This window comes from Columba livia, chromosome 9, assembly GCF_036013475.1.
Source record: "Columba livia isolate bColLiv1 breed racing homer chromosome 9, bColLiv1.pat.W.v2, whole genome shotgun sequence".
In the NCBI taxonomy this organism is placed as follows: domain Eukaryota; kingdom Metazoa; phylum Chordata; class Aves; order Columbiformes; family Columbidae; genus Columba; species Columba livia.
The window spans coordinates 1,286,287-1,299,212 of NC_088610.1; the positions used below are offsets into that span (position 1 = coordinate 1,286,287).

Genomic DNA, 12,926 nt, shown 5'->3' on the forward strand with positions numbered 1-12,926 from the left:
ATGTGTGTGTGTATGTATATATATATATATATGTGCATGTAATACCTCTATGCATACAGCTGGAAGCTGCAAAACTGATGTAAATGTATGTGTGTATATATATATATTTGAGGGGGGGTGTTTATTATTGTTTTTATTATTTGTTTTGGGAAGAGGAGAACCAGCTCTCAAGAACTCTTGCTCTTCCAGACAAATGACCCCTCTGCCCTAGGAGCAATAACCAAACCTGGAGCTTTGTGCATTTTAGCAGCACAGGGTCCATGCTGGGACGAACCAGCCCACGCGGGTCGAGTTTTCAGCCGGTTTTGCGGTTCTGTGTGTTGGTGCGACAGGTTTGCTTTCATGCTGCCCGGCTGTTAATTAGTGATGAGTTAATTAGAGTTGAGTGAGGTGCTCATGGAGGGTTGGAAGTGATAGAGCAGCCGGGGCTGTGACCCGGTGATGCTCTTCGGGCTGGTTTGAGCAGCTCGTTTTGCAAGAAGGATCTTGTACCGCCACGACTTGGCATTTTCAGTGTCGGCTCTTGACTATAGACATCAATTTTTCCAAGTAGCCAGGTCACGTGTGCGCTAAAGTAAATGGCAAAGGCTGCTTTGGACATTCAAACACAGTATTTCTGTCCAGATTCAGCAGTGGAGCAGACTCTACAATGAGCTGGTTATCACTCTCCAGAGGAAATCTCGGCTGTGTGTGGGTGCTTTACCCCCAAATCCCCAGAGGGACGAGCCCTGATGTGGCTTTGTGGCACCAGAGGGACAGAGGAACTGTGGGGAAGGAGGACAGGACAGACAGACTGACCCTGCTGCTGAGGGATTGGTGTACCCTGTAACTGCATGCAAACACCAGAGGGTTTCACTCACACTGTGCATGCATCTACGTTATGCATATATATACATATATATATAAAAGGGATGTATACGCATATATATGTATGTAAAAAGGATGTGTGTATCTCTGTATATTTATGTCTGTAGAGACAGCGATGCAGCTCCATGGCCAATCTGTGCCTGTGCAGAGCCAGACTTTGAAAGGCTCAGTGAGAAACAGGACTTAAAAAACCCACAAACTCTCTACAAAATAAATGTAAACGGTTTGGAAATGTGGATTAGCACTTGGCTTCTCTGCCGAGCATTGTGCAGTGGGTGCGATGTCCGCAGAAGTGATGTGAAAATGGCAATTTTGTGAGGCCGGGCTCCTCTTTCCTGGCAGAATTGTTGCGGTTCTGGAGCACACAGGTATTTGCCTTTTAACTTGCTGAGGGTTCTGCTTTGTGCTGCTGAGCAGGGGGAGCTGGGCAGCATTTGTGCTGCTCTGTGCATGGATGAAGTTTGTTACACAGGGATCCGGCTGCGCTTTAACTCAAAAAGAAGAGAAAATCATAAAAAGGAAAAAGAAAATTAGGTCAGTTCCTGCCCCAACCGTGCTGTGATCTCAGGGGCTCATGGTGCTGGAAATGCAGCTGCGGCGTTTCAAACAGCTACTAGAGGACAAATTTTCCCCAAAATTTTAAATTCCCATCAGCTGAGGTGAATTTTGGGTAGGGCAGAGGATGCCCTGGGGGGTGGTACCTGCCCTGGGGGGTGGTACCTGCCCTGAGCGCTGGCTGTGCCCCCTGGTACCCGGGGATGCCTCTGATCACTCGTCCATGCGGGAAATTGGACCACATGAGCAAATACTCAAAGTGACCACAAAATGGAGCGTGTGAAAAGAGAAAGAGCTTAAAGAGCAGGGCATGACCTGCGCTGATGTCGGGTGTTCTGTCCAACCCCTTTCACCATGGGTGAGAGGGACTTTTTTAAAAATTTGGCTTTAAATAATTCATTGGGAATAGCAAAAAGTGCAGCGATTGTTCTCAGTAGAAGGTCAATAAATGGTCCCCAAATTATACCTTGATCTGGCAAAAAAAATTGCAGCGATACAGTTTTAACAGAAAGGTTAAAGCAGGAGGGTGTAATTAAAAGGATGTTTTGCACTGCAGTGATGGGTTTAATGTGCAGAACATTTCATGGCCTTGGGGCTGATTATCTTGCCCGCTGGCTGGGGAGGTGGGAGAAGGGTGATGACTTTATCGCTGTGATGCTGAAAAGCAGCTGGGCTGAGGGATCAAGGTGCTGCCTCCCCTTGGGCTGGGGGATCCGGGGTGTTTTGTTTGGGGGAAATCCGGGTGTCTTGAGGGAAATTAAGGGTGTTTTATTCGTGGGGAATCCAGGAGATCAGGAGTCCCAACGGGAACCGGACTGGGGCTCTGCTGTGATGGAGGTGAATGTCCTGACATATGTGAGGGTCAATAAACCAAATATAAAGCTGGGTAAGGTGAACACATTAATTGGTGTTGCTACAATGAACACTGACAGATGTTGGCAAGCAAAGGAAGTTCTTTACGGGACCCCAAATCACATCAGGTGTGTGTTCCACCTGAGTGTACCTGGGTTTATTCCCAGCCCCATCAGTGCTTGTCCCACAGCCCAGTGAGGCCAAGGAGGAGCGTGGAGCATCCCGACTTCTCCAAACCGTGAGCCGCATCCCTGCCGAGGGCAATCTGCCCCGTTCCGGCAGAAAAAGGGGTGATTTGCACAAAAGCAGGGACTTGCCTTCTCTGGCTGCTGTTTTCCCATTGAGTTAAGTTTTTTGTGCCTTGAGGGCTTAACGATATTTTCTAATGGTTTTCTTTTCTTTCTAGAAACCTTGGGAAATCCGGACTGAGAGTCTCGTGCCTTGGGCTGGGTGAGTAACGGCCATGGCTGCTCTTGCATTCCTGTAAAAAAAGGTGTATTTCTCAGAGCACAGTCCTGCAGAGATGGCCACTGGCAGAAGCCCTGGCGTGTGCTCACGTCAGCTCTCTGCATTAGCCAGGGCGCTTGTCCGTGGCGTGGGGTGATGCTTTCCACCCATAGCGCTCCAGTGGAACAGTATGAGGATTCATTTCATAAGATTCTTCTAAAACAGCCTGATCCCCGCTAGGGAAAGCCCACGGAGCCCATGTCTGCAATGTCTGTGAGTGTCCCCAAGAGCCTGAACTGACAGAGCTCCAGCCTCTGGGGACACAATCTGCCTGGGCTATGGGCAGAATTTTATCTTGTCCAGCGCTCATACTTTGTTATTCCTATTCCATACAGATTCAAAAACTAAACAGTACCTTATCAATATTTTATCTTATCAATATTTTATCCGAAAGAGCATCTATAAGCACTGCGGCACATCTATACAGGTCCTGCGCTGATGCCGCGGCTCCTGCAGACATTGGTGCGCTGCTGCCAGGCGGAGCGTGTGTGATCGAACGAGCAGCTCCTGATGGCTTTACTCATGCGAGTAATTTCTTTGATGGCAGTTGAACTGCTTATATGAAGAATGTTTAAAATTGTGTGTGTGTGTATATATATATATATATGTATATATATGTGTGTCGCCCTGGCTGCGCTGGGGACCCCTCCAGCTCCCCACTCACTGCCGGTTGTGCTCATGAGGCAGGTGCCCCAGGGTTAGCTCGTATTTTTCCAACATGCTTTGAGATTTGATTTTAAAATAGAGTGAAATGTGAAAGTCACCCTGTATCGCAAGTCATATAAATAAGGCCTATTCTGCCAAGAAGAGCTCTTCTGGTTAAAATAGATCCAGGCTTTGAAAGGAGTTGTCTGATCTGGCAGAGGTTTTATTTATCATCCTTGGAGTACACCAAGAGCTAATGTTGTTGTGGTGGAGAAAAGCGATGAGAAGGAAGCAGCAGCAGGAAAAAAAACCAAACCCCAAAACATTTTGCAGAGCTTTTCTTTAATTTCAAGCATGTGGAACTGCAGCAGCATCTAAATATACTGAGGCTTTGTGAGCGCAGCTGCAGGGGAGAAGTGGGGGCTGAGGATGGAGTGAGGGCTGGGGCTGAGCTGCTGGGCATCAATTCAGAACTGGGTATCTCCGCATGTACCAGAAGTGATGGGCCCCACAGCCCTCGGGGTGTGCAGGAATTGGGGAGAGGAGCGCTGGAAAGCCTGGAATTCAGTTGCCACTTTCTCTTGATGTGCAGGTATTCCTCCTCGTCCTCCCACCGCAGTTCTGTCGGGTCTCTGCTTTCAGCACTGGCTCCTCTGGCTTGCTAAATAGCTTCTCCTTCTCAGTTCCTTAAAAGATAAATGCATTTCCCTAAACTCTCTGCAGGATGAAAATCTAATTTAAGGTTTACTAAAGTTTCTGAAGGCTCAGCAATCTTCCAAAGTCTCAGCGAGGTGGGAGTGTTTCATCCTCTAGCATGAGAAAGTGGACGCAGATGCACAGTGGGACAGAGATCAGAGGCTGGTGGTGCTAAGGCAATGTGCACCCTTTAATTAAGCCCTGCTTCTCCCAGCTCACACTCTAATTCATTTGCTGGGTGCTGCTTGCAGCGTGGAGCCAGCATGTGAGGGTGGATGCGTTAGCAGCGTGTTTCCCAAATAAAGATATTGGGGAAGGGTTGTGCCGGTGGCTGAGCATTGCTCCTGGGCTGCTGAACCTCCAGCTGCTGCCGGACCTGGGTCCTGCAGCATCCCTGAGCTAAGCCCAGCTCCAGGCGAGGCTTTAAGTGAATGACCTTCCCAGTCTAACCCTGAATAGACATGGGCTGGCATGAGGCTCTTTCTGTGTTGCTGGCTCTGAAATATGACTGTGATGCAGGGGGAAAAATAGCAGTACATTTTTCTTGTACTTAATTCAGAGCAAATTCTGCCTGTAGAGGCTGCCTGTGGTGTGTTTTGTTTTTTTTAATTTAATTTTATTTTACGAAGTGTTGAGACAGCCTGCAACAAGGTGATCCGCCCCCACTCCCAGGAAATGAACAGCAGGGTGAAAACAGCCATCCCAAAATCCAATCCCATGGACAAAACCTGAGAATAGACCTTCCAAAAGGTTGGAAATACCCTAAGCCAGTCTGGACAGGGCTCTGAGCACCCTGACCTGGTGAAGATGTCCCTGCTTGCAGCAGGGGTGGCACTGGATGAGCTCTGAAGGTCCCTTCAATCCAATCTAAACCTGCACTGGTGGGATACCCTGTGCTGGCAATCTGGTATGAAAACAGATGTTTTCTGCCACTGCTCCTCAGTTGCTTTGCTCTGGGGAAAAGCTTTTGCAAACCCAGCACATGAGAGCAACCCAACCCCGAAGGTTTGCTGGGCCGGTGGCGGAGGCTCCAGCCCCATGTGCCGGGTCTCCACGTGGCATCGTCCTCGCCAGGAGCAAACCAGGGAGAAAAGTGTCTTGGCAGGAGGCGAAGCTTTGGCTTTCACCCAGGAATTCTTCTCTTTTATCCTGCAGAGGTGACACATCTGCTGGCAGTGACATTATTGAGCCATGGATTTTGCGAACGGCAAAGAACGCAGCGATAATCATGCCTTGCCAGGCTTGGGCTGGGCTGGGGTGGAGCCAAATCTGGGTTTAATATAGAAATCCCTTTGGGGAAGGTGAGGATGTCCAGCCGTGAGGGGCAGGCGCGGGAGATCTGTTTGCTGCTGCCACGGGGATGCATTTATAAACTGCTGATTGGGATAGACCAGAGAAAGATGGTGGCTTGGTAAGGGAAAAAGTAATGGCTTTAAAATGTACACATTTATTTCTCTAGTGTATTTTTCTTCCAAAATACTCCCGCTGGCTGAGGTTGTGAATCATCCTCGGTTGTCTGAAATGCCAAGTGTGCCCTGTGCTTGCTGGAGTGGTTTTGTGTGTGTGTCGTTTTGTTTGGTTTTTGAACCGAAGTTGAGCAGTGGGTGCTGTGCTGCAGCCCTGGCTGTTTTGGATGTGGGGGCCACATGATAAAGGGGGTGGGAAAAAACCCCTCAAACAAAAAAACCTCAACTGAACCACCCCAAGGATCCCCAGCCCTGTGTCCCTTGTTGTTTGGGGGTCCCGGGTCTCACAGGTCCCCCTGTCGGGGTCTGGGAGCAGAGGCAGATCCAGGGCAGGTGTACCCAGTAGTACACACAGTTCCTGCTTGTATTTAAAGAGATAAAGGGACCTGGGGATAAACTTGGGGATAAACAGTCTCTACATGTTTTTCAATAGAAGCACATTTTTATGTATGCCTGTAAAAATAACACTTCTGAAGATTTAGCATGGAAATGGAGCTTCGTTTGGATTTTTTTAATATGCGGAAAGAAGCTTAATGATAAACTGAAACTTATTTTCATTTTTACCTTTATTGTGCAGGACCAGAGTGTTTTACTCCCAGGATAAGTCACTTCCCAGGGCTCTGTAACCAGCGCGGTGCCGGGGGGGTGGTCTGGGATTGGTGGGAGCTCCTGTTGCTGGATTATTGCCCTTATAGATATGCCAAATGAGTGAGAAATATGCGCTCTTTGCTCATTTTTGATTTGGGAAGCATTAGGCATGTTACACATTTCTCATCAGCGAAAACTTGGCTTTTGAGAGCTCAGGCTATTCTGCAGGACATTGAGAGTTTCAGTATCAATGCACAGTGAACACTCATCTTTAAAAATAACTTTATTTATACTCAAAGAAACCTGATGTATAAAAAACCTGTGATTAACCTTTATTTGAGGGAAAGGGAGCGAGGTTCTCCTGACGGAGCCGACTCCTCTCCTTGTGTTTTTACGCAGGGACTGATCAAAGCATCTCAAGTTTTAGCAGCAGGAACGTTCTTCCCTTTCTGACTCCTGCTCCAGGTTCATCTCCCACCCTCCCTGTGAGCAACGAGCTGCTGATACATTTTTAATGAAGAAGTGGGAGCACTTACGTATCTATTGCACCAGGCGCTTTTTCCCTTTAGCAGCATCAGAGCCCAGATCCCTGGTACAGGATCTTCCCTCCATCTTGCCCAAATTGCATCAAATTTTCCGACTTGGGGCTGAATCCCTCTGTGTCCCTATGGAGGGACAAAATGAGGCAGAACTTTAAATTCTGGAGGATTTTGCGTGAGCTTTGACCCACCCGCTAAATGAGTAACGAGTAATGTTGTATGTAGCTGGCGCGTAGGTCTTGAGAAGCGTGGGGAAAGTTGTGCTGGAGATCAAAGCGACGTCGTGACAAGGTGGCAGAAGGCGCCGGTATTGTCACAGCCTCCTCTGCCGTGTCACAGCGTCGCTTTCCAGGGTGTTCTGCAAGGTCAGATAAGTCAGGCAGGAGCAACTTCTGCCACAGTGATATATATATATATATATATATATAACATAGGGAATACCAAGTTAAATCCACACATTATTTCCACCAGGGGATATTGTGTTTTTCTTTTTCAAGCACTGGTCATAAAGAAATAACACCCCAAATTTCTCCTAATAATAGACCAGAGTCTGCAACTGAGTCTAAACTGCATCTACTTCTTAGGCCAGCTCATGATGTGCTGCTCATCAGCTGCACCGCTGGTGGACATTGCTAAATGTAAATGTTCCTGGGGAAAAGTCACTTTGAAGGGGTTTTAAATACTGTGTGTCAATGGAAATACTCCTGATTTTTGTGTTCTGATTTTGACTGGTATGATGCTAAGTGCCGAAGCATGAGTTTAGCAAGGGTTTCATTCCCTAAATGACGCGTTTCGGCAGCATCACAAATTTTTTCCTATTTATCAAATTGAAGTTTGGGAAACAAACTCAGTTTTGCAAAGAGCTTTGTATTTAAATAGAACTGTATATTTTGGCAACATGGAATATTACGAGTGCTTCCCTGAGCCAATTCCCAGGTCCGCACAGCCATCCCAGCCCCATGTCCCCCCGGGGAGGGGGACACAGCAACATCCAAACCAATTAACTCCATTTTAAACCTGTTTTATCTCAAGGAGCCTGGATTTTGATAGAGTGAGTTTTTGTTGGTGAAAACCTTTTGTAGTAATGGATTATTTTGTTCTTTCCAGGGACATGGGTGACTTTTGGAGGTCAAATCTCAGATGAGGTAAGTAGTGCTTGGTGTAAGTACAACGCATGAAATAAGAACCAATATGAGATATTTTTAAATGAAACCATGGCTACCGACACCAGAGGAGCTGTTCTCTGTACGGGGAAATGGCAGAAAGATAGTACACAAAGCAGAAAAAAGTTTGCATTTCTGCTCCAAAAAACTTTAATGAATCTGACATTTCCAGAGATCAGCTTTAACAGAAACCCATCTATCCCTTAAAGCCATCTTCCTTTCCATCCTCTCCATTGGCAGTGGCACCATTCCTGGTGCAGAAATTGGAAATTATTTTGTTATATTTATTTATATATGTTGTATTTATAAATTGTATGTAACCAGCAACAGTCATAAATACAGGCAGGGGCTTGGCTTGCAAGGAGCTGCCTGATGATTTGTGTTTTACATAATAAGGTGAAACAAATGAAAGTGAGCTTGGATTTCCTACACGCTCTTGTCCATATCAGATGGCTCTTAATCTCAGTTAATAATCCTCTGGAGTGTTGGGCAGCACGTGGGTTGCCCCCATCCCAGGAAGGGATGCTGGTGGTCAAAAGGAGATCATCCTCCCTCTAGTACATGACAGGAACCCCAAAATAACTTTTGCAGGAAGAAAACCAGCCCAGGAGTCTGAACTCAAGGGATTTTTCCTTTTTAAGTCACTTGACCTTTGGTATTTCTTTTGTTGATGGTGGATCACTGCGCTCATTCCATTTTCTTGGCGCTGCAGGGTGAGGCGAGACACGACCTGTTTCAGTTAGAAACTTGCTCCTTGGCTCTCCTGCCCTCCTTGTTTAGAATCAGTCAGTGCAAAGTGTTCATGGATGGAAAAAGAGGACTGAAACACGTCCCACCGAGTGCGGTGGCTGTGCACGGCTGTCCCCCCCGGGTACCTGTCCCCCCCGGGTACCTGTCCCCCCCGGGTACCTGTCCCCGCACCGGGCTGCACGTCCCTCTGGGTGCAGAGTCCCCCAGGGACTCCTGGTGGGGATCACATGAAACGACCTTCAGCTGTTTAAATCCGTTGTGAAATACGCTGGAGAGCTGCAGGACAGCCTGGCAGGTAGCAAAAAGAAAATTAAACTCTTACCATGGATATATCCTTTCTGTATTAAACTCCGCAGATTTGCAGAGTATCTTCTATAACCCTATTAAATTCTTGGCTGCTTTCCTATTAGAAAGCCCAGGACTTTCCTATGAGAACAGATTAATTCCTGCCAGGATGAGTCAAGGGGAATCTGTGTTTTGGTGCTTCTCGGGCCAGCACACAGACCCACAGATCCCCTGGCAAAGGGTCTCACCCCTGGGCAGGGGATGCTCAGCCCCCTCTGAAGCCCCTTTGCTGCATCTTCAGGGGCTTTTCCCTGTGTAGGATGAGCTGGTGGGGATGGGACTGTCACCCTCCATGTGTCCATCTTTGCTTCCCCAAGGTGGCTGAGCAGCTGATGACAATCGCCTACGAGAGCGGCGTCAACCTCTTCGACACAGCCGAGGTGTACGCGGCCGGCAAGTGAGTGCTGGGGTCCCCCTGCCTGCCCTGTCATCCGTGTGTCACTGCCATGGATGGGACTCTGGTGGTGCTGGGGAATCCCCCGTCTCCCTGAGGCAACACAGAAAAACCTTTGGTTTTGGAGCGCTCTTAAAAAAAAAAATAAAGACCTATAATTGAAAACCAACCCCCCTTGCACCCAGCGGAAGCCTGAAATGTGTCACTTGTGCCACTTGCCGTTGGCACAGGGAGAAAAATGTCCTGACTAAATGAGAAGTCGGTGTGTATCTTGGCGGTGATGGATGGGCTGTGGCAGGGACAGCTCCTGGCACGGGAACCACTCCGCTGCAGCAGAGCTAATGCTCTTAGTGGCACTGCTGGACTGGGGAAAATATATCCATCCATAATGTGTTTGGCTTTGGCTGATTTATACGGCTTTCTATTCAGTGTAGAAGGTGAACTGGGACATCATATCCCTGCTGTGGGGACAAAGTGACTCTGCCACCCCAGAGCATGCTCAAGCAGACTTAGGGCAGGGGGTCAGGACTGTTCCCAGTGTGGTGGGTGGATAAGATGCTTTGTGTGCATGGAGAGGACTGGGACTGGGCTGCGTGGCCATGCTGTCCCAGCTGGTGCTGGGTCACTGACCCCCATGGAAGGGAGGGCAGAGCTGAGAACAGTGCAGGCTGGTGTCATCCAGGGGAGCTGGCGCAGATGGCAGCTGCAATGGTGAACCTGGTACCCAGCACCATCCTGTCCCCTTACACAGGCTCTCTCTCTCTGGCAGGGCTGAGGTCATCCTGGGAAACATCCTCAAGAAGAAGGGCTGGAGGTATGGTGCTGCCCCCCCAAACCAGCGGGACCCCGGGGAAATGAGAATCCTCCTGGTTTTTCATGCAGGGGGATGCTGGAGCGGGAGCTGGTGGGTGTGAGGACCATGCATGGAGCAGGCAGACCTTTCACGGGCCAAATCAAAACGCTCTCCTGTTTATTTGGGGAGAGCACACCAGCCTGCAGTGCTGCCCCGACTCCTGCGTGAGGCATCACTGCCATGCACAGCAGTCAGCGCTGCTCCGGAGCAGACTCATCATCTTCCCCGTGCACGGTGTTTTGAGAGACATGATTTGTGTGCCGGCATCCTTATCTGTGTGCGTGAGACCGCGCATTAACCATGCAAAGCTGTGATGGGCCTTCATCTTGGGTAGCCTGGTAGGAGATAATACCTGATTTAAGTGATGCACATTAGCATATGTTGTGGAGTTTTAAGAGCATTTACATAATCTTTAAAGACCTCCCGTGTGTGCTATATCCAGCTTTCAATTGAAGAGTGAGTCCTAGCAGCGCTTTCACCAAAATCAGTATCCCCTGTGTTAGGGGCATGATTATTCAGTAAGGAATATTCTGGAAACTGGAAGAAAAACGAATTGAGTCTCGCAAAAGCTGGAAAAATTGCGTTGTACACATATAGTTATGCAGCAAGGTAGTTTGCAAATGATAAATCTTTAATTTAATACCATGTTGGAATTTATAGTTTAATTCAGTGACTGTATCACTCTTGGGGTTTTAATAACTCCAGGAATACTGGATGATAACAAGAAGCACTTGTCTTGGGTACCAGGAGGGAACAGCACTGGAGCCCTTGGTAGAGGGCTCTGGAGACTGCTTACTCCGTAATTAAAAATATACATCTTGTTTTGGTCACTTCACTGGAATTAGCTTCAGTTTCCAGATAGGAGCCTACGGCCGGCAGACCTGAGCGTGGGAGGAGACCTGGCCTCTAGACCTGCTGTCAAAAGGGTTGTAGGATGTATGGACAGCTGGGGCTGCAGAACCCGACACAGCTGCCGGAGCCAGAGCTGCCGCTTGCCCATGGGCAGCATCCCGCTTGCTTTCTCAAGTTATCCTTTCTGTGTTTTTAACAATAATGATTTTTCTGTTCCATTGGCAGGAGGTCCAGTCTGGTCATAACAACGAAACTGTACTGGGGTGGCAAGTAAGTGTCCTGGTGACTGGTGATGGGGTCTGCTGCTGGGTGCTGCTCCCTTTCCCCGGCTGGGTACCGAGATGGAATCAGCTTTGCTTTCTGGCCCCTGTGCCTTCCTTCAGCTCATTTCCACCGAGCGGTGGGTTTTGGCCTCAGAGCAGAGTGTCAATGTGGATTTTTTTCAAATCTGCTGGAATGTCTGAACCCAAGCAAACCATGAAGGTGGCCGCAAGCTGGTCTCTGGGACCTTTTCATCAGAGATGGCATACAAATGATGATAATTATTTTTCCCCCATTTCACTGGAGTTATTTAATGGTGTATGGAAGCTGAGGTGCAACACAGCCCTCTGCTTCCCTGGGAGAGCCAGGGTGTAACTAAGACCCTGCCCCACGTTTTGGTGAGGTGGGTCTGTTGTGCCTGGTTGTGCACAGCAGGCTCGGGATCCAACGGGTGTGTTGGAGACCCAGACAAAATCAGTCACAATGAAAAATCATGAAGCTGTGAGTTGTCTCTGAGTCTAGTTTATATGTGAACGGTGGGGATGGGTCAGGCAATATCCAAATCAAGGCTGGTACCATGTGAACAGCAGTGTTGTTCAGCCCAGATGCTGTTGTCCTTGAGACTGGGAACCCAAGCGCTGCAGGGTTGTATGAGCTCTAACTTCATTTTGGGGATGTTGAGTCCAGAATACAAAATTATTGCTCCCCGATTGTTAGTGTTTGAGACCTCTAACAGCTATGTGCCTGTTTTTTCCTTTGCAGAGCTGAAACGGAACGGGGGCTTTCGAGAAAGCACATCATCGAAGGTACGTGTTGGGGTAGGGTGGTCTGGCCGTGCCTAAAATACATCAAAGGATTATTCTGTTTTTTCTCAAAAAGTGTGAGCGAAGTCATTGCACACAAAGAGCCTTCTCCACTGCACCTCTGCGCTGCAATAACATTTTGGTTATTTTTGCTATATTAAGCAAGCGCCTTGGCCAGCTGCATGCGCATCCCTTGCAGAGTTATCGCTTCCCCGCCGCAATCAGGGTTACATCGCCTGCTGCCTCGCGGGGGGATCCCAGCGGCTTCTTGCACTGTTGTCCTCGAGAATGGGCCCGATCCTTGCTGCCACGGCAGGATGGGCTGTTGTCCCCACAGCGGGAAGGCTCGACTGGACTTGAGCTGCTCTGCTGATATATACAGGGGGTACATCTACACTGGTGGCTCTTTCCCGGAGGACAGTTGGTGGCAGCGTGTGGCCACACTCAGCAGAGGTGGCCGTGGGGCTCCCTCGGTGGAGCAGGGAGGGGTGAGGATGCAGAACATGATGTCAGGCGGCAGAAATAGTGGCTGGAGGGGAGCCAGGTCCGTCAGCCGCGCTGCCGGTGGGGGTTGTGCTCGGCTCTCAGTGCTGCTGCTTCTCAGGTGATGGATTTTAGGGTACGTTCCCTCGGCTGGCTCTTTGTCTCCAGTCCTGCATCCCTCTGAGCAATGCCCTTGCCTTATGCACAACCTTACTCCTCTGTCGGGATTTATTCAGCCAGGTCTCTGCTGGGTCTAACACTCTCCTCACCTTCCTTCTCATTGCTTTTTTTATTCTCTTGGCTGTGG

The 12,926-nt window shown here is 48.7% G+C and overlaps 1 protein-coding gene across 2 annotated transcripts in view; it reads left to right on the forward strand.

The window, feature by feature from the left end:
- Positions 1–12,926, forward strand: part of KCNAB1 (potassium voltage-gated channel subfamily A regulatory beta subunit 1) — a 61,891-nt gene that overhangs the window by 36,615 nt on the left and 12,350 nt on the right. For both annotated transcript variants that reach the window (XM_005507174.4, NM_001282831.1), the window contains 6 exon segments: positions 2,681–2,724; positions 7,823–7,860; positions 9,291–9,370; positions 10,137–10,181; positions 11,298–11,342; positions 12,096–12,139. In XM_005507174.4, the coding sequence (XP_005507231.2) occupies positions 2,681–2,724; positions 7,823–7,860; positions 9,291–9,370; positions 10,137–10,181; positions 11,298–11,342; positions 12,096–12,139 (296 nt within the window).